Genomic DNA, 26,709 nt, shown 5'->3' on the forward strand with positions numbered 1-26,709 from the left:
AGCAGTATGACCATGTACAATAATGGTGTTTGAATCAGGTTGATGCATATCTTTATTGTATTTGTGTTAAACTTTTAAGGTACAATGCTCCCTTCAAGAAGAATATTCAGCTCTGGGTGCAGAATTTGACCAACTCCTCTGAGATCATTGAGAACTGGATGACTGTTCAGAACCTTTGGGTATACTTGGAGGCTGTATTTGTTGGTGGGGACATTGCCAAACAGCTGCCCAAGGTAAACAATTTGAAATGAAAAAAAAACCTATTTAATGTATAAATTTCCCCCCCCCCCCCCCCCCCAAAAAAAAATGTTAGATTTAGAATTTTAAACACAGATCTGAAATCAAAAGAGTGTAAATTTTAACTTTTAAAAATTCTGTTTTGCAACAAGCATTTATTAATTGTATTGTTTTTGCTCCAAACAGGAAGCCAAACGTTTCAGCAACATTGACAAGTCGTGGATCAAGATCATGACCAGGGCCCATGAGACGCCCAATGTAGTGCAGTGTTGTGTGGGAGACGAGACCCTGATGCAGCTCCTGCCCCACCTCCTGGAACAGCTAGAGCTCTGTCAGAAGTCACTCACTGGGTAAGGGACAGTCAAAATCAAAGTACTGAAAGTACTGACATCTACTTGGTTATTGTTGTTTACTTGCTCAAAATAAAGGTAGACCTTCCACATTTGTTGGTGTGATAAAAAATGGAAAAAATAAGTTAAAAAGATTATTGGGGTATGAGTGTATATTGGTTTGAATTGAGATTAATTAAGATATTGATCATACTGTCCTCTTTGTTATAGTCACTATAAAATGGAAATGATTGTCTAATGTATCATTTTCTCCTTTAGATACCTTGAAAAGAAGCGTCTGTTGTTCCCCCGATTCTTCTTTGTGTCTGACCCCGCTCTGCTGGAGATCCTGGGTCAGGCTAGCGACCCCCACACCATCCAGGCCCACTTGCTGTCAGTGTTTGACAATCTCAAGACTGTAAAGTTCCACGAAAAATTCTACGACCAGATTCTGGCCATTTACTCCTCAGAAAACGAAACTATTGATGTAAGTAATATTTTGCACAATTTTACAAAACCAACTACTAGAATCACTGATTTCTTTGCCTAATCCCAATTTCTTAGAAAGCTTATATGTGTTTATACAGAAGTAGAATCATGATGTTAACATTTGTGTGTTGATGTAATTGATGAGTGACTGAGTGATGAATATGAATAAATCTCTGTTTTATTCCCACAGCTTGAGAAGCCTGTGAAGGCTGAAGGTAATGTGGAGAACTGGCTGATGTCTCTCATGTTGATGGCCCAGAAGTCTCTGCATGGAGTCATCCGGACGGCGGCCATGTCTATCCAGGATAGCAGCTTCCAGCTTCTGGAGTTCCTCAACATGTTTCCTGCCCAGGTAAACAAACATTTCAGATTGATATCCTATTCTAATCAAAATAAAAATTTCCAATCTGGAAAAACTATAAAGGATCTTGATTTTAATGATTTAAGCCAGTTAATACTGATGGATCCATATTGTTGTGGAGATTTTAGTATATATGTTTTGAAATTAAATACTTGCTTAAATTCAAGCTATAGGTTAAGAATTTTGATCTGTTTGTTTTAGGTTGGAATCCTGGGTATCCAGATGATCTGGACCCGTGACTCCACAGAGGCACTGACCCACGCCCGCTACGACAGGAAGATCATGCAGCAGACAAACCAGGCGTTCCTGGACCTGCTGAACATCCTGATTAACCAGACCACACAGGACCTGACCAAGGTGGAGAGGACAAAGTTTGAGACCCTCATCACTATTCACGTCCACCAGAAGGACATCTTCGATGACCTGGTAAATTTACTGTATTTTGAATGCTGTTTAAAAGCCATTTCTAAAAAGATAGCATTCTGTATTTCCTAATCCCAGCTAAAAGAATCAATTTTTTTGTTATTTTAGTTCACTTTTTATTTTGAATCAGAAAATGAGTGGTATTATATATGATATTAAAATCATGTATCAATTTATTTTTTTTTTCAATAAAACTGCTGAAATGGAAAATCCTTGCTCAGAAATATTTATCACCAGTTGTTTACTTTTTAAGTGCTGATGTAAGAAAATCTTACGCTATCGCTTATCAATGTCTGTTTTCTTGTAGTGCCGCATGCATGTGAAGTCACCCACAGACTTTGAGTGGCTGAAGCAGTCCCGATTCTATTTCTTGGAGGACCAGGACAAGTGTCAGATCTCGGTCACTGATGTGGACTTTATCTATCAGAACGAGTTCCTGGGATGTACCGAGCGTCTTGTCATTACCCCTCTTACTGACAGGTACATTAACGAATTCTGTTTAATAGAAGGGAGGTAACTCTCAGATAAATTCATATTTAATGTTAATTTTGCCATATCTCACATGTACATCATTGTTGAGATGTTCCAAGATGAAATTTTTTTTAAAAATACCATATTAATCTGTTACTGTGTTTCAGATGTTACATCACCCTGGCTCAGGCCCTTGGAATGTCAATGGGAGGAGCTCCAGCTGGTCCCGCCGGGACAGGGAAAACAGAGACCACCAAAGACATGGGTCGCTGTCTGGGTAAATATGTGGTTGTCTTCAACTGCTCCGATCAGATGGACTTCAGAGGTTTGGGTCGTATCTACAAAGGTCTTGCCCAGTCTGGGTCATGGGGATGCTTTGATGAGTTCAATCGTATTGACTTGCCTGTGTTGTCTGTGGCTGCCCAGCAGATTGCTATTGTGTTAGGCGCCAAGAAGGAGAGAAAGAAGGCCTTCATCTTTACAGATGGTGATAATGTGACTCTGAGTCCAGAATTCGGAATCTTTTTGACAATGGTAAGTTAATTTGGGTCTTCTCATATACCGGTAGATAACAGATTTCTTATGTTGTGACTGCACGTCCACATATATTCTGATATGTATGTGTCAAAAAATATTGTTGAATACCTACTTAATCACTGATTTATTTTCTAGAATCCTGGTTATGCTGGTCGTCAGGAGTTGCCAGAAAATCTGAAGATCAACTTCCGTACTGTGGCCATGATGGTCCCTGACAGACAGATTATCATCCGTGTCAAACTTGCCTCTGTCGGTTTCCTTGACAACATCACGCTGGCCAGGAAATTCTATACCCTGTACAAACTCTGTGAAGAGCAGCTCACAAAACAGGTGCATTATGACTTTGGTCTCAGAAACATTCTGTCATGTCTGAGAACCCTGGGTACTGTCAAGAGACAGAATAAGGATGACCCCGAGGCCATGAGTGTGATGAGAGTGTTGAGAGACATGAACCTTTCTAAGCTTGTGGACCAAGACGAACCCCTCTTCCTGTCCCTGATCAACGATTTGTTCCCAGGAATTACCTTGGACAAGGGAGGTTATCCCGACCTGGAAGGAGCCATAGCCAGACAGATTGATGAAGCTAAACTAGTGGCCCATCCTCCATGGACACTGAAACTCATCCAGGTGTGTAGATATAAGCTCTTGTAGCAACTATTTAATTACTTGTTTAAGAAGTCTAAAATTCATTTTTAAGATATGTCAAGTGATGTCATCTGTTAATGAAATCACTAATCAAATAATGAATAGCTAAACAATTTTGATACACTTTCAGCTGTTTGAGACCCAGAGAGTGCGTCACGGTATGATGACCCTGGGACCCAGCGGAGCAGGAAAGACCTGCTGTATCCATATTCTGATGAAGGCTATGACGGATTGTGGAGAACCCCACAAGGAACTGAGGATGAACCCCAAGGCTATCACCGCCCCCCAGATGTTTGGTCGACTAGACGTAGCCACTAATGACTGGACTGACGGAATCTTCTCAACTCTGTGGAGAAGGACCCTCAGAGCCAAGAAAGGTAACTCCTCTAAAACATCTAAGCTAGGAGAGGGGAATGAGGAAAGAGGGAGAGTTTTTTGTGACTGACAAACTTTCCTGTGTCTCTTATAGGTGAACACATCTGGTTGGTGCTGGACGGGCCTGTGGATGCTATCTGGATCGAGAACTTGAACTCTGTGCTGGATGACAACAAGACTCTGACCCTGGCTAATGGGGACCGTATCCCCATGGCCCCCAACTGCAAGATCATCTTTGAGCCCCACAACATTGACAATGCCTCCCCCGCCACTGTCTCCAGGAACGGTATGGTCTACATGTCCAGCTCTGGCCTGGATTGGAAACCAATTCTACAGGTAAGTACTTAATGACTGCTTATAATTTTTAATTTAAATTCTATGCTTTTAAATTCAGTTTAGTTAGAATTAAAAAAAATATCAAAGAAATTTAGTTTCAAATTGATAATTTTTGTTGAGAATAGAAAAGTTTAAGCAAATCAAATATGTAAATTATGTTTATGTATCGTATGATAAAAAACAGTTTTATTTTCCAAACACTGAACATTTGTACCATTTTTTACATCACAGATGTTTTTGTTACTTTTTTGATCACAGAACGTTTAAAATGTTGTTGTTTGCTTTCTTCTTAACAGTGCTGGCTGAACTCTCGACCTGTCAATGAGCAAGCCATTATCATGGACCTGTTTGAGCGCTCATTCCCGTTAGTGCTGCAGTATGCCGTTCAGAACCTGACCTTTAAGATGGAGGTCCTGGAAGCCTTCATCATCTCACAGGCCTGCAAGCTGCTGGAGGGACTGATCCCCTCGAAGGACGACAAGGACTCGGGCTCGGTCAGCCAGTCCCACTATGAACACTTGTACATCTTCACTCTGATGTGGACCATCGGTGCCTTCCTGGAGTGGGACGACAGGATTAAGGTGGAGGAATTCATGAGAAGCAATGATGACATTGTATTGGACCTGCCACCCACAAACAGGGACGCAGACGAGACAATGTTTGATTACATGGTGGATACCAATGGTGTGTATAGACTTGGATTTCTAATAAGTCTGATTCAAAGAGATTGATTGTAAGCAAAAGCATGCTATCAGAGTCAATGCTCACTGCTCGCATCTTGATTAATTGTGTAATTTTTAAGGAAGTTTCTTTGAAATTAATAATTATTTTTCTCTTTCCTAACCAGGCCAGTGGCAGCACTGGAGCAATAAAGTGGAGCCTTACCATTACCCGACAGACAGCACCCCAGAATACGGCTCCATTCTTGTTCCCATGGTGGACAATGTCCGTACAGAATTTCTCATCAACACCATCTCCAAACAAGGCAAGGCCGTCCTCCTGATTGGAGAGCAGGGTACCGCCAAGACTGTGATGATCAACGGTTACATGGGCAAATACAACCCAGAGTACCATCTGGGTCAGTCACTCAACTTCTCTTCTGCCACCACTCCTCTCATGTTCCAGGTAGGTGCCCAGTTCCAGATGAAGTTGTTCAATTTTTTAGCAGAGTTCATGGCATTATGCATTATTACTGAACTTGTTTCTTATGTTTTTAGGGCTTGTTAATTTATACACTTTTTTTATATGCATGAGCCTGGCTTGGAGCGTAATTGTATTATCAGTATACTTTGATGTTCAGTTGCTTATTACAGGTTTGGAAATTAAAATCTATTAAAAGTAATACTTAAAAATTTTCTGTTTAATAATATAGAGAACAGTGGAAAGTTATGTGGACAAGAGAGTGGGCAGTACCTATGGTCCACCTGCTGGTAAGAAGATGACAATATTTGTTGACGACATCAACATGCCAGTCATCAATGAGTGGGGAGACCAGATCGCTAACGAGATTGTCAGACAACTGATGGAGTACAAAGGATTTTACAACCTGGAGAAACCAGGAGATTTCACCAACATTGCTGATGTCCAGGTAAATCTAAATTTCATGGGGTAAAACCATTCTATTTCACTTGTTTTAATATATTTCTTTCAGATATGGTACAAATTCTACAAAAAGTATCTATCTAAAAAGGAACACAGTTTTATCCATTTCATAAACTGGAAAGATAGGTAATGATTTTGAGTAAATGTCTGTTTTGTTTGTTGTCTTTAGTTCTTGGCAGCCATGATTCAGCCAGGAGGAGGGAGAAATGACATTCCTCAGAGATTGAAGAGACAGTTTGTGATCATTAACTGTACCCTTCCCTCCAACCCGTCCATCGACAAGATCTTCAGCTGTATCGGGTGTGGTCACTACATCACAGACAGAGGATTCGCGAAGGATGTGATCGACATGACGGCTAAACTGGTTCCCATCACAAGACGACTCTGGCAGCTCACAAAGGTCAGTAGGACAGGTGTCTGAGTTGACAGTTGTCCCTCTGGTAACTGAGAAAACTGTCCTCCTGATTTTGATTTACTTTTCCCCTGCCTGAAAAGTTTAGCTACAATATGGACATTCAGTTTCAATTGTAATGAGTTTTTATTATAGAAGAAGCTTTATTTCTTATAATTAAGTAATCAATGAGAAGTGGTGCAATTAGAATATTTTCGCTTAAGTTCAATATGGTAAAGAAATACTGGTACCAATTACCGTTCTCAAATTTTGAGAAAGAATCAGACTCAGATCTACCTTGTCCTGGCTTTTATATTCTTATTTGCTCATGGATAGAAGTTTTTTCTGGACTAGTTGTCCATTGCCAAATTTTTGAAAAATTGTCATTTTGGAACTTGTGCAGTTAAAACTTGTATGTATGCAGCTGCAATGGAATATGAAATTACACAGGTATATGTTTATTATTTTTGAACTTGAAAATACAATCATGCTTGTCATAATTGTGTTGCAGATCAAGATGTTGCCAACTCCAGCCAAGTTCCACTACATTTTCAACTTGCGTGACTTGTCCAGAATCTGGCAGGGCATGATCAACACGGAGTGTAGCGTGATTAAATCAGAGAAAGAACTGCTCTGGCTCTGGAAGCATGAATGTAGCCGTGTCATTGCTGACAGGTCAGTCGCCAGCATTTATGTATCTTCATTTATGATTACGAATCGGAATTTGAATGCTGATGTTGATATTGCCAGTGAAAGTTATTCAGATCACGATTAATTGTTTATATGATTTTACTTATATCTATGATAGTATGTGAATTTTCAACATTCAAATTATAGTTAGAATTATTAATGTAAAGAATTATTTGATTTTTAGTTGATTGAACTTAAATGATATTGATAAAGCAATTTGTTTATATATAAAGTATTGACTGTGAAATTGTGTTGATCAGATTTACAAACTTTGAGGACCAGGCATGGTTCAATAAGACCATGTCTCGTGTCATTAATGAGGAACTGAGCGAGACCCACGGAGCAATGGTCGATTCGACCCATTATTTTGTTGACTTCATGAAGTGAGTTACCTTCCCCATGCGGCCTTTCTTTGGATTGCACAACCTAGGGGTGACCTCACCCTGGCTTTCTTTTTGTAGCTTTTTTAATTTTTTTTCCTTCCTGCACTCTCGATGCATTCACTTCCTGGGAACCACGGTGTGGGAAGCCAAAATCTTCGGTGGAAGAAGTGATTGCATTACCTCCCCCCCCCCTTTTTTTGCTTTAACTAGTTTTTATTTATTTATTACCCTTTTTTTGTACTAACAACACAACCACAGGTTCACGACAGCAGAAGATGGGCATTGGTTTGAGAAAACCTTGTTGCGTGTTATCGGTGATGAGCTGGGTGAAGATTTTCTAGAAATTGTCAAACCTACTTATTACTTTGGAGATTTCATGAGGTACATGAGATTCATTAAAATGTGAAAATAGTAGGGACAAGATCAAAAGTTCAGTGTATTTCTAAGTTCTTTAAATTTAAAATTAATATACACATATACTTTCCTCATAGAACTGAATTTGATCGATATTTAACTTTATTAAGAGCTTTTGATCGGGCCCCTGAGCTAAAAAATGGACAATTTATATACAATACTTTTTGGAAAACGATGACTATTAAAATTTGTAAATGAAACTAATTTGTTACAAAGAACAGTTTTCAGTACTTATGACAAGGTTAAAGAGGGTAAGATATAAAGGATGAACCAATAAACCTCTAATTGAGATGTACCGTAGTTGAGTGGGAAATTTCCTTTAGATGCAATCCTCTTTTGGTGTTTTTTTTTTTTTCTAGAGATTTCATTAGAATGTTTGGTAGCTTTATTCCTAGCTTTTAAAGATTTTGGAATTCGATTTATTGAATCTTTTAAAATATGTTTTATTTCCTTTGCGTGTTTGGCTGGTGGGTAGAAAAACATTATATCAATATTTTGACTTTTTTCGCTGCGGTCTTTTGGTACATTTTATTTTCAGATTGCACAAAATATTAATACATGTACATGATTATGAAGTTATGGGTTTTCCTTTTCTTAATTTTGCATCACATATTTTCCCTTTTTATGCACATTACAATTCTAGTATTAATCCAACAACCAATAATCCGTGTTTATTATTGCATGTATTTATGATTCTTTATCTTTCTACATAGACACATAATACAATATAATATATCAATCATTATGCATATTTATGAACTGAATTTTACCCCCATGCTTACCATTTTAAAAAAATATTTGGAATTTTTAAAGAATAACATCTTAAAATAAATCTGAAATTTTTTACATTACTGAAGTAGATCTTTGTTCATTGGTTGATTTATAACCTTTGATTTCTCTAGAGATGCCCCTGAAGCCACAGGTGATGAGCCAGAAGATACTGACTTTGACATGCCAAAGATCTATGAACCGGTTTGTTTCATCTTAGATTCAATTAAAAATTGAAAATATCTTGTATACCTGTTAAATAATCACTTATAATCGGGCTAATTTCAATTTTTACAATTCACAGCTAAGGTGGATAGATGCACCGGTATTAAATTATAAGTCTTTGATATTGTTTAATAAAATCTTTAAACTGAAACAAAACAAACAAAAGCTTTTACAGAGCTGGTGGTAAGGCACTGTTTATTTAATGCTTGTTACATTTGTTTTGCAGATTCCCAGCTTTGAAGTCCTGGAAGAAAGGCTACAGATGTTCTTACAACAGTACAATGAGGGAATCCGAGGATCAGGAATGGACCTGGTGTTCTTCAAGGATGCCATGATACATCTGGTGAAGGTGTCCAGGATCATCCGCACCCCCAGGGGTAACGCCCTCCTTGTGGGGGTGGGAGGGTCGGGCAAACAGTCCCTCACCAAGCTGGCTTCCTTCATTGCCGGCTACAAGACGTTCCAAATCACTCTCACAAGGTAGATAAATCTGAGCGAAGGCTTTATCTCAGGCTTACTCCTCAAAGAAATATTGAAAAAACCTTACTAAAGTTCAAAGTAATTGATATAGCTGACTTGTATTGCTGATTTTTTCTGTGTGTTTTCTCATCCTCTGCCAGTGGAGGAGGTGAAGTAAAGAAGAAATGGTAAAAGTCATTTGATGTAAAATCAGAAAGTGTTGTATTCCACCTGTAAAATGATATTGAATGACAATGATAGGCCACAGCATGATATTAATTGTTTCATTCACATGATAGCTGTAAAAGGAGAAGTAAGGCTGGTAACTGGAATGTATAATAAAACAACTGAATATAAAAATCAGTGTTGTCATAAATTTCAATATGATTGTATGTGACTCGCATATATTAGATCATCAAATCCATGTTCACTTTCATAATGTTCATTGATTCTTGATGAAAATTTTTGCTGTTTTAAATGGGTTTGAATTTCCTGAAAAACTGATCCTAGTCTTGTTGATTGACAGGTCGTACAATGTGTCCAACCTGCTGGAAGACCTGAAGTACCTGTACCGTACGGCTGGTGCTCAGGGCAAGGGAATAACCTTCATCTTCACTGACCAGGAGATCAAGGACGAAGCTTTCCTGGAGTACCTCAACAACGTTCTCTCCTCAGGAATCGTAAGTGACCATGGGATTCACTCAGAGCTACATCCTTCTGCCAACAAAATATTCTACGTCTATCATCAATGTGAAATGTTAGTACCTGGGAGTTTTCTTTGTTTTGACAGGTAGCTAACTTGTTTGCCAGAGATGAGATGGATGAGATCATGGGAGAACTTATCCCTATCATGAAGAAAGAGTTTCCAAGGCGACCACCATCCAATGAAAATTTGTACGACTACTACCTTACCAGAGTCCGAAACAATCTCCACGTCGTATTGTGTTTCTCCCCTGTAAGTATAGTCACGAAACATAAAAATGTCTTATTAAATTAAGATTTTGTAGACAATAATGATTATGGAATATAAATATTGCATCAAAGCTTCACCATGAGGAGAAATGGAATTGCAGGAAATTAAAATCAAAATGGAATATACAACTCTTAGCAATAAAACTTCATCTTTTTTACAAGGTTGGAGAGAAGTTCCGAGCAAGAGCCCTGAAGTTCCCCGGACTGATCTCTGGATGTACGATGGATTGGTTCCAGCGCTGGCCGAAGGATGCTCTTATTGCCGTGGCTGACCACTTTCTGTCCAACTTTAACATCGAATGCACCGCAGAGGTCAAGAAACAGGTCATCCAAACCATGGGTCTGATCCATGACGGAGTGGCAGAATCCTGTGTCAGCTACTTCCAGAGGTAATTATAGACAAGGATTCCATTTTGATACCTTTATATATTTACAACTGAAATTAGCTTATATTAAGTACTTGTCATGATTTTTTTCCCTGTACTTTTCAGATACCGTCGCTCAACACATGTGACTCCAAAGTCCTACTTATCTTTCATTAATGGTTACAAGACAATTTACTCCGACAAGAAAAATGAAATAGGAGAACTTGCAGAGAGAATGAACACTGGTTTAGAGAAACTGATCGAAGCTGGACAGCAAGTGGCCTTACTGAAAGAGGAGCTAGCAGTGAAAGAAAAAGAGTTGGCCATTGCATCAGAAAAAGCTGATAAAGTGTTGAAAGAAGTAACAGTCAAAGCACAAGCCGCTGAAAAGGTGAAAGAGCAAGTGCAAAAGGTCAAGGACAAAGCTCAGGGCATTGTAGATGCCATTGAGAGTGACAAGGTCATTGCCTATGAAAAGTTGGAGAAGGCTCGCCCAGCTCTTGAGGAGGCAGAGGCTGCCTTGAACACCATCAAACCAGCTGATATCGCCACTGTCCGAAAACTGGGTAAGCCCCCTCATCTCATCATGAGGATCATGGACTCTGTACTGCTCTTGTTCCAGAAGAGGGTCAATACAGTGGAAATGGACCCAGAGAGACCTTGTATTAAACCATCATGGGGTGAAGCTCTTAAGGTATTGATATTATGCTTAGGTTTCTTTCTTTTTTCCTTTTTGTTTGATTTTGAACATTCTACAAAGTAATTTCTTTTCTTATGAAATAGCAGAGTGTTATTTTGAAATTTCAGTGTAGGTAAGAACTTTGCAAAATTTTATGAATCTGTTTTTCAGCTTATGTCAGGAACCAACTTCCTGCAGACCTTGATAAACTTCCCCAAGGACTCGATCAATGATGAGACCGTGGAGCTGCTGGATCCCTACCTCTCACAGGAGGACTACACCCTGGAGGTCGCCAAGCGTGTCTGTGGTAATGTGGCTGGTCTCCTCTCTTGGACCAGGTCCATGGCAGTGTTCTTTGAAATCAACAAAGAAGTCCTGCCTCTGAAGGTAATATACTTGTGAATGCCAACTTGTTGACTATTTGATACAATCATTTTTTTTTTTAAATTGCAAGGCAAATTGATGGTTTTGTGACTTTTACAATTAAATTTGATTTTTTAGGCCAACTTGGCAGTTCAGGAAGCCAGACTGCAGGTTGCCATGGGAGACCTGCAGAAGGCCCAGGCCCAGCTGGATGAGAAAGAGGCTGAGTTAGCCAAAGTGAGAGAAATGTATGACCAGGCCATGAGAGAGAAACAAGTAGGTCTTTGTATTATGCATACCTGTACCTCTGTCATTTCAAGGCATCTGTTGTTATCTGTATGTATGGGTTAGTTCAGTGACATTAGTTCACTAGTTCAGTGACACGTGACATACCGATAAGTGGTTCTCATTTGATTACAGACTCTTCTGGATGATGCAGAGACCTGTCGCAGGAAGATGACAGCTGCTGCAGCGCTGATTAATGGACTCCAGGGAGAGAGAGACAGATGGACAGAACAAAGCAAGGAGTTCAGGGCCCAAATTGGCAGGTCAGTCACCTCTACAGTATCAGTCTCAGAGTTTTTTTTTTCATCTCACAGTACAAGTAAATGTCTCTTTATTAAAAGGAAAAGATAAGATAGGTGATGTAATATATGTGGTAAATTCTTCATTTTTAACCAACACTTTGTAGTAAATTAATTGGACTATTTTGTTTTCTCAATGATGTATTGATATTTAACCAGTGACAGTGGGGGTAGCAGGTGATCTCTGTATTGTGTCATTATTGTGTATGTCACCATTTTTTCACTAATGCATTATGGTCATGATTATTCACCTCAGGAAAATCAGGATAATTCATGTTTTTTAAGATGTTTAGTTGACCTATCAAATCCAGCACTATCAAACTTTGCCTGATGTTAAATGACACCAAAATCAGTGAAACTTTTTTTACAGAAGCATGGCAAATATGAATTAAAGGTCGTTCACTAAATGTTTTGCATGAATTTTTGCTTAGAGAAGGTTTGAATTAATTTTCCTACATAGGAATAATTAAAATTAAAAAATCTGTAGTATACATGAACATGTAGTTTAGCAAGCATTGTAAACTAACAGTGTATCAATTTATCACCTCTGGTTTTCACAGGTTGGTGGGGGATGTACTGGTTTGCACCGCCTTCTTGTCCTACTCTGGTCCATTCAACCAGGACTTCAGGCTCCTACTGAACCAGAAATGGTTCAAGGAATTAAAGAACCGGAAGATTCCCTGCACCCTGAACTTGAGTGTTATCGACATGTTGACAGACCCCACTGTTGTAAGTGTTGATAAGAAAAACTTCACATGGTGTATCTGTGTATACAACCAGTACAGTGTAATTACTAAAGTAGATTTTTAATATTTCAAGGATATTGGAGCTAATTAATGCTTGAAATTATCATATACCATATAATATATTATATATAAATTATTCATATAATGTTCATGACCACCCTCATCCCCTATTCCGAAAAAATTAAAAGAGATGTAGAAATTGTGATCTTGCTTTTGATTATGTTGAATTAAAATCATGTACCTGTCATTCAGATTGGAGAGTGGAACTTACAAGGCCTGCCTAATGACGAGCTGTCCACACAGAATGGTATCATTGTGACCAAGGCCTCCAGATACCCCCTGCTGATTGACCCCCAGGGCCAGGGAAAGAACTGGATCAAGAACCGGGAGGCCCATAGCGAACTCCAGGTAAAGTAAAATGACCTGTTCAAAAGACCAGTACACAGGAAATCTATTCTCATTATGCCACATTAAAGTCTTGAGATTTTTGGAAGATGAATGAAATGATGTTTTTTTTAAAAAGTTTATGTACTTTGGTTTCCTCAGTATAATTACATGTACTTGTGTAATAATAAAGCAAATTTTTAGGATTTTGTATTTTGTTGAAAATTGGTGCCCACAAATATTATGAAACCCCAATAATTGAAAAATATGTTAATATAGACTTGCATTATTGCACAAAAATTAATATAACAATAATAAACCATACTTTAAAGAATAATCAGTTTGCTTTTCAAGTGTAAATTCTTTCATTAAAAATGCTTTTTATTTCTCTTTTAACAGTTGACATCTTTGAATCACAAATATTTCCGTACCCATCTTGAGGACTCTATGTCTCTTGGCCGACCATTACTGATAGAGGATGTAGCAGAAGAACTGGATCCTGCTTTGGACAATGTATTGGAGAAAAACTTCATCAAGGTCGGTTCAACCTTGAAGGTCAAGGTCGGAGACAAAGAGTGTGACATCATGAAGGGCTTTAGTTTGTACATCACAACCAAGTTAGGTAACCCATCCTACACCCCAGAAGTATCTGCTAAGACGTCCATCATTGATTTCACGGTCACCATGAAGGGACTTGAGGACCAGCTTCTAGGACGTGTCATCTTGACAGAGAAAGCTGTAAGTTGTTTTCAAGGAAGCCAAATGGGACTATTAGGAAAGAAGTTTGAAATTAAAGCATTTTTTCTTTATTATAAGACTACCAAGAGAGAAATTAATTTTTAATGGTTGTTTGAAAAAAATGTGATCGAGTCTTTTTTTAAAATTTGGCTTAACAATCTGTGATTCATAAGTTATATGTGTATGTAGTATGAATGGATTTAATTTTTCAGGAATTGGAATCTGAGAGAGTGAAGTTGATGGAGGATGTGCAGTCCAACAAGAAGAAGATGAAGGAACTGGAAGACAACTTGCTGTACAGACTGACCAGCACTAAGGTAATTGTTGCTCTTAGAAAAAATATTATGATTCCCAAATGGTTAGAATTTATGACCTTGAAAAATGTCTTGTAATTGAATGCCTGAATTTTAACTCGCTGAAAGTCAATGGCTAACTACAAATGCACAGCATCTGTATATTCTGTGAAGTACAGGGATTTATATGAAGCCTGTTAAAATAACTTTTTTAGGGATCTCTGGTGGATGATGAAGATTTGATTAACGTGCTGAACACAACCAAAACCACCGCACAGGATGTCAGCCAGAAACTGCAGGTCGCCGCAGAGACCCAGACAAAGATAACCGTGGCAAGAGAGGAGTTCCGTCCAGTGGCAGCTCGTGGTAGCATCCTGTATTTCCTGATTGTAGAAATGGGACTGGTCAACTGTATGTACCAGACCTCACTCAAACAGTTCCTCTACCTGTTTGACTTGTCCATGGCCAGGTAAGATTATATATTGAAATTAAACCCAGGTTATGGTGAAATAATCCTTTCTTTTGCTTTATTGTACCAGTAATACATGTAATTGGCTGAAGGGCCATAAAAGTATGGTGAACCAACATCTTGCTCTCTAACTTTATGAAAAATTATTTTTCAAAGTATTTAGCCTCATGACTTGTAGCGGTAGTCTTTCATGTTATAATGGTTGTTCATTCAATCATTAATATTTGCATTAAATTTGTTAAACAGGTCGGCAAAATCTCCAATCACACAGAAGAGAATTCAGAACATCATTGATTACATGACTTTTGAGGTGTTCAAGTATGCTGTTAGAGGTTTGTATGAGGAGGACAAGAACACCTTCACTCTGCTCCTTACCCTCAAAATCGACCTCGCTGCTGGTAAAATCAAGCACGAGGAGTTCATGACCCTCATTAAGGGAGGTGCTTCCCTGGATCTGAATGTGGTGCAGCCCAAACCTCACAAATGGATTGTGGATCTGACCTGGCTCAATCTGGTGGAGCTGAGCAATCTCCATCAGTTCTCAGGAATTCTTGAACAGGTAAAGCATGGAGGCAATGATGGACTGTATTTTGACCATTTATTATTTTTAGTCAGTTAGAAATATAAAAACTCCATGTTTCTATTATCAAATCTTTTTTGTTTTTAAACAGGTGAGCAGAAATGAGAAGCAGTGGAGGCAATGGTTTGACAAAGAGGCTCCCGAGGAGGAAGTAATTCCCGATGGTTACAACAACTCCCTGGACGTGTTCCGTCGCCTGCTGTTGGTCAGATCCTGGTGTCCCGACAGAACCATGTCCCAGGCCAGGAAGTACATTGCTGACACCCTGGGAGACAAGTACGCCGAGGGGGTGATTCTGGACCTGGAGAAGATGTGGAGTGAAAGCAACAGCAGAACTCCCATGGTTTGTCTGCTGTCCATGGGATCTGATCCTACCAACAATATTGAGGCCCTGGCCAAGAAACTGAAACTAGGTTAGTATACACTTCTGGGTAAATTTTACATTTCAAAAAAAGTTGAGATACATCGTTTTTTGCGGGTTTAAATGTTATATTATTAACACATTGTTTGCAGCCTAAATTTTGCTGCAGATTTATATGTATTTGTAATATTGACTAAACACTGTAGAACAAGTCCTTTTTCAATGCAATGTTCCAACTTTCAGAGTGCAGAAACATCTCTATGGGACAGGGTCAGGAGGTACATGCCCGGCGACTGATGGCCCAGGGCATGGCTAATGGGGGGTGGCTGCTGCTACAGAACTGTCACTTGTCCCTTGACTATGTGGAGGAGGTGCTGGACCAGCTGATAGAGACCGAGACCATTCACCAAGAGTTCAGGCTCTGGGTCACCACTGAGGTCCATAAAAAGTTCCCCATCAACTTCCTGCAGGTAACTGTCTTACTTGAATATTAAAACTCAATGGCAAAGCAAAAAGGATAAAAGTTGGTTCACTTAATATTAGAATTAGCACAAAGAGCTATATCATTAAGATGGTGTTTTGAAGTAAATCTTTCTTGAAATATACTGATATGTGCTTTAACTGTACTTAAATGTTTTTGGTTTTTTTTTTTAGATTTCAATTAAATTCACCAATGAACCTCCTCAAGGCATCAAGGCCGGTCTGAAGAGAACGTACGCCGGTCTTAGCCAGGACTTCCTGGACATATCCAACATGCCTCAGTGGAAGCCCATGCTGTATGGTGTGGCCTTCATGCACACAGTGGTGCAAGAGAGAAGGAAGTTTGGACCACTGGGATGGAATATTCCATACGAGTTCAACGCCGCCGATTTCAACGCCAGTGTACAGTTTGTACAGAACCATTTGGATGACATGGACATCAAAAAGGTGAGAGAGATTAATTTGCCTCTTTTCTTTAATTGATACTTTTTATTTTTAATCTATTTTGCTGTTTGGAGGAAATTGCTATGACTTCAGAAAAAAAGATATTGTAATAAGGGAGATCAATGATATTGTTGGAAATGGAGATCATTTGAAGATATCTAATACCCTTTATCTGTTAATTATTTTTTTTCCCTGACATGATATTTGAAAATGAAGTCAAATATAGAAACATAAGGTATGAACGAAATTTTAGATTTGTAATATCGGTCAGTTACAGTATATATGATTTAACAGGAAGTAAACTAGAGCCCTAATTGATTATCATGTTACAGGGAGTGAACTGGACCTGTGTCCGCTACATGTTTGGCGAGATCCAATATGGTGGCCGTGTGACAGACGACTATGACAAGAGGCTGCTTAACACCTTCTGTAAAGTCTGGTTTGGAGAGAACATGTTCCAGAGCAACTTCTGCTTCTACAAGGGCTACATCATCCCCAAGTGTGCCAAGATGCAGGAATACATGGACTACATCAATAACCTGCCTGGTACAGACACCCCTGAGGCCTTCGGACTGCATGCCAATGCCGATATCACGTAAGTCAATGGTCCGGTGTCAACATGGAAATGATAGTTAATGTTATAATGACTAGGAATTTGCAAACTTCATCACCAGAAGAATGGTTGAGAAAGTTTGCACTGAAACAATAATCATTGTTTAAAATAGTAGCACTTAACTTTTAACCAACTGAAAATCTCCATTCCATCATTTTTAGGCTCCAAGCAAACAATGGTATAAAATCAAAATTTTTCTCCAACAAAATACATAGTTGCTTAGGTTTAATTGATAAATAAGCTTTTAATCCTTCTTTAGATTTTTTAATGTTTGTAATTGAACAAGTACATGTATTATGAAATAAATCAAACATCTATTTCATACCTACCGTATAATGGATATAAACTTGGACATTTCTGTTCACAGTTACCAGAGCAAGTCTGCAAAGACAGTGTTGGACACGATTCTGGAGATCCAGCCCAAGGACAGCAGCGGGGGAGGCAGTGGAGAGACCCGCGAGTCCATCGTCTACCGTATCTGTGATGACATGTTGGAGAAACTGCCCAATGACTACGATCCCTTCGAGGTCAAGGCCAGACTGGAAAAAATGGGTCGCCTGCAGCCAATGAACATCTTCCTGAAGCAGGAGATTGACCGCATGCAGCGCGTCATCTCTCTGGTGAGGAGCACGCTCAGTGACCTGAAACTGGCTATTGATGGTACCATCATCATGAGCGAGTCACTGCGTGATGCACTGGACTGTATGTACGATGCCAGGATTCCAAAACTGTGGCAGAAGGTGAGTGCAAATGTTTCCTATCTTTGGAACATAAAAACCAAGTCTATCATTTTAAAGTTAGATATTTGCATAATTATCTATCAAGTTTTTGAAATTGGAATTTATTTTGAATTTCTCTGTTTTGTGATAGATTTCATGGGATTCCAGTACCCTTGGGTTCTGGTTCACAGAGTTGATTGACAGAAACGGCCAATTCCATACCTGGTGCTTCGATGGCCGACCTGTTACGTTCTGGATGACTGGATTCTTCAACGCTCAGGGATTCCTTACAGCAATGAGACAGGTCAGGAACTATTTCTTTAATCATTTATTAATGGAAACTCTTAATTTAGTTAATTTCATTCTCTGAGTTTTTATATTTTCTTTATAATTCTCATTATTTAACATGTATTTCAAGAAAATGGAGGAAAAAAACCGCATATTCTCAATTTTCTTCACCTATGAAAAAAATTGAAATTTCTCAGGGTTTTTATGTTTGACATCTTATTTTTCAGGAAGTAACAAGAGCACACAAAGGTTGGGCCTTGGATGGAGTGATCCTACACAACGACGTCACCCGCCAAATGAAAGACGACATCACTACCCCACCCTCAGAGGGCGTGTACGTGTACGGACTCTTCCTTGAGGGAGCTGGGTGGGACAAGAGGGGCAGCAAACTCATCGAGCCCAAACCCAAAGTCCTGTTTGAGCCCATGCCGGTCATTCACATTTACGCCATCAACACCACATCCGACAAAGAGGACACTCGCATGTACAAGTGTCCAATCTACAAGAAACCTCGCAGGACGGACCTGACTTACATTGCAGCCGTCTTCTTGAAGACCAATCAGAACCCCGATCACTGGGTGTTACGCGGTGTTGCTTTGCTCTGCGACATCAAGTAAAAGGCGTAGCCTATCAGCAGACTGTATACCAAACCAAATTGACTGTTTCCAAAATGACAGGATTGAACTGTTCAAGGACATCCTTATACTTATTATTTTCTCTAGTTTAATATTGTTGAATATTTTTGAAGAATTTTATCAACAAATAGGACTATTTATACATTAGAGGATTAGGACCTAGCTCACTTTTGAGTAAATCTACATTTCATTGCCAGTTTTATATTGATATATAAATAACATTTTTACACATTAGAGATACTGATATTTCTTACTGTCTCCGTCCATTGCTTTGTATGTTGAATTGACCAGTCAGTTTTGTTACTTATAAAAGTTTAAATCTGGATGTAGATGTTACATTTTATGTGTCCCAACATTACTACCTTGTGTTGCACTTTAATATATTGCTTGAAGGCATTGCAAATATCAGCAACTTCAAAATTGAAAATGTTAATTTACAGTATTCAACTTTCTGAACTGATTCTGGTAATTAAATCTGTTCCTATCTGGTTCACCCACCGAGCTTGAGATATCAAACTTGACAGTAAAACATTTTGTATGGATAACAAGCATAGAATAGTATTAACTTATTAGCATTACGAGACTTTGATCCAAAGAGCTGTGATAAGTTGGCCAACGACCTTTACTTGGTCATGTGATCTAGTTGCCGTCCATTTCTTTAACCTTTCAGTGAATTTATGTTGTTATTTCATAGAGAATATTTATTTCATAGATAATATTTATTTCTTTTTTTTTATTAGAGACAGATTTTCCCCTGAGCTTCTTTATATTTGTAGCATTTGTTTATAATTTATCTGATTTTCACATCTTGTGGTGAAATGTTCGCATTATTTTATACCAATGTTTTCAGCCAACTACTTGAGTAGTTCTGTTAGATAATAAACTTTATTAATAATCCCTGCTTTCCGTGTTGTGAACCCCTTTGATGTCAGTTCATGGCGTTACTACGTATTTATGCCGGTACTGAATCGCTTCAACTTTTGATGTGTCTGCACTTTAGACAGGTTATAATCTGTCGCTGGGAATTGTATTAAGACGGAGCACCCAATGAATATACAGTCACTCACAAAGTGTACACAAGAATCTCTGGGATCAACAGAATTATGCTGCACTTGTTGAACCAATCATTTACATGAATGCAAAGATATTGTTTGACTTTGCTATGTTTACACAACATTATGAGAGTTATGAAAACCACACAGAAAATGATTGCCCCAAATTAAATATTGTCTTTTCCCTCAGGTTAATTAGATGTTGCGATACCTTAATTTTATACATTTAAGTTCATCTTGAATGCGCAGAAAAGTTTAGGGGGAAGGGTCATCAAGTGTCAATCTGACTGCATCGATACACGAGCTACGAAATCATGTATATATGAAAGGTTGAAAACTGATGCTACGTACCATCTACTTGGGTTTTCTGTAGTTATTGAAGTGTTGTTATCGCACCGCTATACATTGATCTACATTAAGTGAGAGGTAATTGACATGAAAACACATAAAGGGTGTGATAATGTAACAGCTGGCATAAGTGACATATTATAGAAGATTTGATAGTAATCTTATACTCTACTGCAGGGTTACCATGTAAATGTGATTCAAATCAATGTAGCTTCATAGTACTATAGTTTTAAAACCTGCTGAATGTGAAAAGAAACATTAGATGAAAATGCATAATAATCTTGCAAGATATTAACCTTATGATAAAAAACCCTATGATAAAAATGCTTGTTCCTAGTAAATGGTAAAATGCTGCATGAGGTCACAAAGTAGACCATACTAACAGTCAATTTGCATGTAACATTTGACAAAATATTTTATAAAGCTTCAAAATCAGCATCAAAATAATTACACCAGACTAAAATAAGGCTATCAAAATGGAAATCTCTATGACATTGTAGGGTAAATGAACATATCTTTCAATTATAAAACTATCTTCAGAAGTTTGTACATGAGGCTAGAACTCTATACTTTCTTCATTTTCCAAAGTATTTATAAGGAAAGCATATGGACTGCTAATTAAGTCAGAATTGTGTTAATTTTAATATAAACAGCAAAATACCCATACAACTTAATGATGTCAGATTTTGATCCCACAACATCCTTTATATTATAATGGTCTTCCTAAAAAAACCTCCATCACACCTACGTAATGTTTTCATAATATGGTGATTACGTTTGCCCAAAGTATATAAAAACATGTTTGATATTCCAGCAAAACATCTTATCTATCTCCTACAGGAAAAGTTTATATTCAGATCTCTTTTCACCCTTTTTTCCTGAGTATTTAATCAAGATATATCAAAGAGAAATCCCCACTATTAATTTACAGAGTATAACAAATTGCTAATCTAAACACTACACTATACAGACAACCCTGCATTGTACCAAGTATTGAGGCTCGGTACATCGTGAATATTTGGTAGCAAGGCTAGGCATTTTTTGTTGTCTTTGAAATGATATCAAACTTGATAAATGAGAGTATTTCAGTTTAATACCCTGAAGAAAGAGCAATAAATAAGAGTCTATGATAATACTACCAAGGTATCTAGACAAAATTAATTGGGGTCTCATAAGCTCCTTGATTGCTTTCTCTATGATGAATTATGCAACATGTGGAGATCAGCTCTGCACCAACTTTAGAACATGAATTCAGGGTCGACTGAAATCATTATCCGCATTGATTTCCTTCCACTTTTTTTTCGATTATGATACATAAAGACAGAAAGTGAGCTTTCGTGTCGAGCCAAAATTTATGATCGGTTTAACAGCTGGGTCTTTACGTTTTCCCCTTGTTAATCAGGCACTGTCAATCATTATCTTCTGATTTGCTTGATCAAATATATGATGAATGGTTTCGATTCACACTTTTCTCCAATAAAAAATAAAGCATGAAATCACAAGTCTATCTATGTAATCTGTACGTGGTAGCCTGTTTTCTCCTCTCTCCAAGATAATTTCTTGTTAACAGAATCGCTTCCTGTAACTTTGACGGATTGGAATAAGATTTTACAAATTTTTATTGTAAATTTCTCATATCCAGGAAATAAGATTTTATCCCATAATAAATATATCAAGATGAAAAAGATTCAAATGAATAAAATCTATAATTGCTTTCAATGGAGAAAACTAAATCCATGGAAAACTGTAGGCAATGGTTCCTGCATTGGTGGAATATTCTGGCTTCTCAACACTATCAAAATCCTCCAATATCTATCTGAATTTTAATGTACATGCATTGATATGGAAGCTGTATTTTTTGGTTGGTCCATCATTAACACAAATAATTTCATGAGTACCGGTATATACAAGTTGCTTAATTATGAATAGGATTGCAAGTGTACGTGACAGTACAACATTGTTCTGCTTGAGGACATTTAAAGCAATAATGTACAATGTTTGTACAAGGAAGAAGTGAAATAAGTTCAGAACAAATGCTCAGAAAACTTTGGGTTTATTTTTGTTTTAATCAATACATTAATTTAGTTTATTTTTTTATTTTCAATTATCATATTCTTTGTTTTATTTCCTTCTGTTAATATTCAGATTGACAATTTTTGTTACATTTACCCATTGAGTGTGGTTAAAACAAGATTTTTATTTAGCACCCAAAACCAGACCATACAGCTTTTAACATCCAGATTTTCATTTTCTTTTTTCCCCAAAAAAATCTAAACTTGTTCTAATTTTTTTTTCCAAGTACCAACACAACTTTTCCACTTCTCCTGCATTGATTATCAATGAACATTCTCCCCATCTATGAAAACCTGAACAGGGCCATGGTGCTTACACTGATGCAACTGATTGTGTTAATAACAGGCAGACTGTCAGAGTGAGCGATTCAGATTTTCTAATAATTAATGGCTTTTGGAGTCCATTAGTACCAATTTTTTTTGGTCTTGTCCCATTTTTCAGACAAGTAACAAATCTTTGAATCAATTGTGAATATGTAGAATTTGTACGCACAGTTTGGAAAGCTTTGGTTACTGATCTAGTGCTTATCTGTGCACCTCATGAAAAACAGATACAACAGTACAGATCAATAAAATCAAAGACTTAAATTCTTTCATTATATATTTTTTCATTGCATTGTATCCAAAAGTTTCAATTTTTATACAATTTAAATATGAATAATTGCTTCTACATTGGTGTTGTCAATTAAAATACAAAATACACATCCTCAAGATTACACTGATCTCAGATTACTGTAAACCAAGTATTATAGGTCACATTATTTTTTGGCCAGTTGAAATAAATCCACAATGACAAACATCCATGAGAAAGTACCATAGCAACTATACAGTCATATTACCGTATACCATTTTTTTATCTGTGGCGACTTTCCTGGAGATATACTGGATCGCGATGACTAATTTTTGCTATTAAGATAGGTAGATTATCTGGAGAATAACATATCAGTGGCAGTTGGGAATCAATTCACAACAAGGAATATTCGCCACGACAAGGCTCTCGCGAAAATTTCTTGCGTGTGAATTAAAGTTGGTTTACAGTATATATTTTCAACTACATATATAAACATACCGAACTGGTTTATGATGAGAAATATTCACAAGCTTATCTCGTAAATATTTATCACACATGTATAATACCTGGTGTATACAGATACTTAAAATTATGACTTGGTGAAGGCAGTGGGAGTGGGATACAAAAACACATACTTTATTTGAAGTCAAACTAAATGACTATAAATCTCCCACAGGGAACATCATACATTGTCTGTGGTATTCACACTGCACAGCATGAAAGGCATTTTTACAATAAAATTCCCACTTATTGGTACACTGTCTCAGTGTATATATATCTATGGGTTACATTTCTATGCATTTCTTCTTCCTGAATTCTATAATTATCTAAACATCTATGGTAGAATATGTCAAAATTGTGACAAAATAATACATATGTGTTACCTTTAGTACATCTGGTATTAAAACCTTTGGTTCTTTGTTTAATAATGTGCCAAAATAATGTGCCATAAAAATGCATTTTCATAAGAAAAACCTTGATAATAAATACACTGTATGACACAGTTTACATGACAGTAACTTCATTCAATAACTTTCACTGTACACTGAACAAGTCCTTTATCTTTCATACTAATATGTATCTATGTGAACAATAACATACAGATATGAAACTACTGAACACATGAAAATATTGTCTTAATTAAACTTCAATTCAATACTTAATCTTCAATGTGTTTTATATAAAAAATCCAATAAATGAGGTCACCATCAAATGGACTAACAATTAGACAATACGTGTCATATTTTCTTTGATAAGAAAATAAGTACTGCAGATTCTATAATGACAGGCAGCATTAGCACCCAATTTCTGACTTTCCCCACAGTGATCCTAAATTTACTGTGTCCCGCTGGCCAGCTGTGGATAATGGCTAACTTGGTCACATGTCAATGCTTAACTCTTTTCCCCCTGATGCCACCATATGACGCATTTGTCATTTCCCTACAAGGTTTTCTTAGCTTCCCCCTGAAGCTTTTTTCACTGTTTGAGTGGTATTGTTTTACTATAGTTATTTACAAGAATTATTGTCTGACCATGCCATATGATATACCATTGTGATCGGGAAAGATTGAACTTTAACATTATAACTTTAGAGTACACAAATAAATTAACAGAAATTAATTAGGTGAGTTTATTCAGGTAATTTTACCTGTATGTTAAAAAAAATTACTGTAAACATGAAAATTAATGAATGAAATTTTAACATATGATCAAATATTGTTCAAAAATATTTTTTCATGTTTTGAATAATTTGTTTCTTGTTTTATCTTGCGAATTGAGACCAATACACAACAATCAGATTTAATCAAAAGTGTAGAAATTCATCCCTAGAGTAATATTCTATCAAACTATCATGGTTCATGTATCACTGCAATCAGAATTTTTCGAAGTTTTGCATTTATAATTATTTTTTATATAAATTATATCAGATACCTGTAGTAAAGGTACAGAAATTCAGGTAAAAATACCTGTACACTTTTGTATCTATTGTCTGCACAGTTACATGTATAAAGCAATATTTATTTCAAAATAGTTATTGTAATTCAGTCAAAACATTATACTATTCAAAGGGGGATTTCAAAACATTTAGTTCAGACCCAGGTATGAACTAATAATTTACCGACTTCGACAAGTTTCGTTTTTTGGCACCCCCCCCCCCCCCCCCCTCGCCGATGTATAGCATATACAGCATTGTATATTAGTTTCTATTGGGTTTTATTTCTTAAATAATTTTATGGAACAGTATAACTACAAAATACTGGGAAAGATCCACAGTTAATGTGTTGAATTTATAAGTTAGATTATGCCCAGGCTGACGCAATGCACATGTGCCGATGTTCGGAGGCCGCCATTGTTGTTGTCATGCAGGTGTCATGAATTAGCCCTAATTCACCGCTAATCAACCAAATTCCTGTCATAAACTTCAAAGGAAGTGGATTGGTCATGTTTATTTCCACTTGGGAGTAATTTTAAACACACAGAATCATCTAGAATATCTAAACCAATCTCTGTCATGATCGTCCGATGCCGCCATTTTTTTAAACTTCACAGGTGTGTGTATCACGTGATATCTGTCAAACCATTGCATAACCTGACTGTGTATAATCGTCTGTGTAAGGTAGACACCATTAGGTGTTATTTGCCACTCAATTTTGCTTCAGACAAGTAAAATAAACAAAGAAAATTGGGGTTCTATACGGACGCGTCATAAGTCGTCATTAGGGAAATGACCAATGCGTCATATCGTGGCATTAGGGGGTAAAGGGTAAAATGCTTCAGGGGGAATAGAGTTAAGGTAGTTCACACCTTCACACACAAACCGGAATTCACACCATAAAGCGTCAATGGTTTCTCCCATCATCCCCTCATCTTCCTTGCTCATCTCTTTTGGCACGTTTGTAAGCTATTTCTCTTTCCTAAAATAGAGAGGCAGAAATGATTAACAACCTCACTAAGTAACGCACACTTCTTTGATAAACACGGAAAAGAAAGTCTCCACTTTGACAAGATCAGACACTTGATATGTTTGTATTTTATAGTCATTATTGGGTAAACATTCGATCAAGTGCAATTTCATTCTCCTTCCAGAGCTAAGATACACCAAACAAAGCATCTTATTGACTTTCTTCGTTAACCCTGCTTGAGCTTCCAATGCCAAATCATGTATGCCATCATATGGGTGTGATGACTGTACTTAACATTCATTCATCTGATAGATATTAATATCATCCTCAATCCTTGTTTCAGAGAAAAATAAACTATACATATTTTTAACAGTTGGTGAAACCCAACTTACCTTTGATGACATGTTGATTGCATGCAAAGACTTATATTATTATTTATTCAGAAATTCAACCTTGGGCAATACAGCCCACCAGTTTACAATAATTCACATATTACGATATAATATAAACATTAGACTCTTTGGAGTCAAATATGGGGGGGGGGGGGGGGGGTGGTGAAACTACAGTTTCTACAATTTGATTTTACATAATTTTACAAATCTATGGCATCCCCTTAAAGTTGATATCTTTAATGGTGCATGCTGTTTTAGTATAGTTACTCAATTGTTATTTACTGGATCAATTAAAAACATGGCTGCATGATTAAAGAACATTATACTTGTATCTCTGATTTCAGTGATATATAAACACCAAATTTGTTTAAAATAACTTGCCTTATTAACCTTTAATTAAATATTACATGTTAGTAAATTATTCAATCAGCTAAAAATAATGTTCTTAATTGTCTTTTTAATAAAATAACTATAAAGATTAATTGAAATTGAACCTTGCTTTTTTAGATCCAAAGCTAATGCA

General features: G+C 37.2%; 2 protein-coding genes across 10 annotated transcripts in view; one reads left to right on the forward strand and one right to left on the reverse strand.

The window, feature by feature from the left end:
• The window catches only part of LOC105343243 (dynein axonemal heavy chain 5), a 60,497-nt gene extending 40,754 nt beyond the window's left edge, over positions 1–19,743 (forward strand). For 8 of the 9 annotated variants that reach the window (XM_066079661.1, XM_066079663.1, XM_066079660.1 and 5 more), the window contains 38 exons: positions 80–233; positions 424–587; positions 846–1,053; positions 1,246–1,407; positions 1,618–1,842; positions 2,147–2,319; positions 2,478–2,844; positions 2,983–3,474; positions 3,623–3,869; positions 3,962–4,203; positions 4,500–4,887; positions 5,051–5,328; positions 5,576–5,791; positions 5,975–6,205; positions 6,708–6,871; positions 7,147–7,269; positions 8,586–8,655; positions 8,903–9,156; positions 9,662–9,815; positions 9,926–10,090; positions 10,270–10,496; positions 10,599–11,166; positions 11,323–11,538; positions 11,653–11,790; positions 11,935–12,062; positions 12,659–12,827; positions 13,097–13,252; positions 13,628–13,966; positions 14,179–14,283; positions 14,475–14,728; positions 14,975–15,287; positions 15,400–15,721; positions 15,913–16,139; positions 16,324–16,596; positions 16,926–17,188; positions 17,574–17,946; positions 18,077–18,229; positions 18,441–19,743. In XM_066079661.1, coding sequence (XP_065935733.1) covers positions 80–233; positions 424–587; positions 846–1,053; positions 1,246–1,407; positions 1,618–1,842; positions 2,147–2,319; positions 2,478–2,844; positions 2,983–3,474; positions 3,623–3,869; positions 3,962–4,203; positions 4,500–4,887; positions 5,051–5,328; positions 5,576–5,791; positions 5,975–6,205; positions 6,708–6,871; positions 7,147–7,269; positions 8,586–8,655; positions 8,903–9,156; positions 9,662–9,815; positions 9,926–10,090; positions 10,270–10,496; positions 10,599–11,166; positions 11,323–11,538; positions 11,653–11,790; positions 11,935–12,062; positions 12,659–12,827; positions 13,097–13,252; positions 13,628–13,966; positions 14,179–14,283; positions 14,475–14,728; positions 14,975–15,287; positions 15,400–15,721; positions 15,913–16,139; positions 16,324–16,596; positions 16,926–17,188; positions 17,574–17,946; positions 18,077–18,229; positions 18,441–18,830 — 9,091 coding nt within the window. In that variant the 3' untranslated portion in view covers positions 18,831–19,743. Of the gene's footprint in view, positions 1–79; positions 234–423; positions 588–845; positions 1,054–1,245; positions 1,408–1,617; positions 1,843–2,146; positions 2,320–2,477; positions 2,845–2,982; positions 3,475–3,622; positions 3,870–3,961; positions 4,204–4,499; positions 4,888–5,050; positions 5,329–5,575; positions 5,792–5,974; positions 6,206–6,707; positions 6,872–7,146; positions 7,270–7,527; positions 7,651–8,585; positions 8,656–8,902; positions 9,157–9,661; positions 9,816–9,925; positions 10,091–10,269; positions 10,497–10,598; positions 11,167–11,322; positions 11,539–11,652; positions 11,791–11,934; positions 12,063–12,658; positions 12,828–13,096; positions 13,253–13,627; positions 13,967–14,178; positions 14,284–14,474; positions 14,729–14,974; positions 15,288–15,399; positions 15,722–15,912; positions 16,140–16,323; positions 16,597–16,925; positions 17,189–17,573; positions 17,947–18,076; positions 18,230–18,440 lie in introns of all 9 variants that reach the window. The other variant, XM_066079659.1, reaches the window with a different exon arrangement.
• Positions 19,744–22,903: 3,160 nt separating this feature from the next.
• LOC105343240 (probable ATP-dependent RNA helicase DHX35) overlaps positions 22,904–26,709 on the reverse strand; it is a 70,304-nt gene continuing 66,498 nt past the window's right edge. Inside the window, exons 25-26 of the mRNA XM_066079667.1 lie at positions 25,681–25,806; positions 22,904–24,283 (exon numbers count right to left, since the gene is read on the reverse strand). Coding sequence (XP_065935739.1) covers positions 25,756–25,806 — 51 coding nt within the window. The 3' untranslated portion in view covers positions 22,904–24,283; positions 25,681–25,755. The remainder of the gene's footprint in view (positions 24,284–25,680; positions 25,807–26,709) is intronic.

This window comes from Magallana gigas, chromosome 3 (assembly GCF_963853765.1).
Source record: "Magallana gigas chromosome 3, xbMagGiga1.1, whole genome shotgun sequence".
NCBI classification, from domain to species: Eukaryota; Metazoa; Mollusca; class Bivalvia; order Ostreida; family Ostreidae; genus Magallana; species Magallana gigas.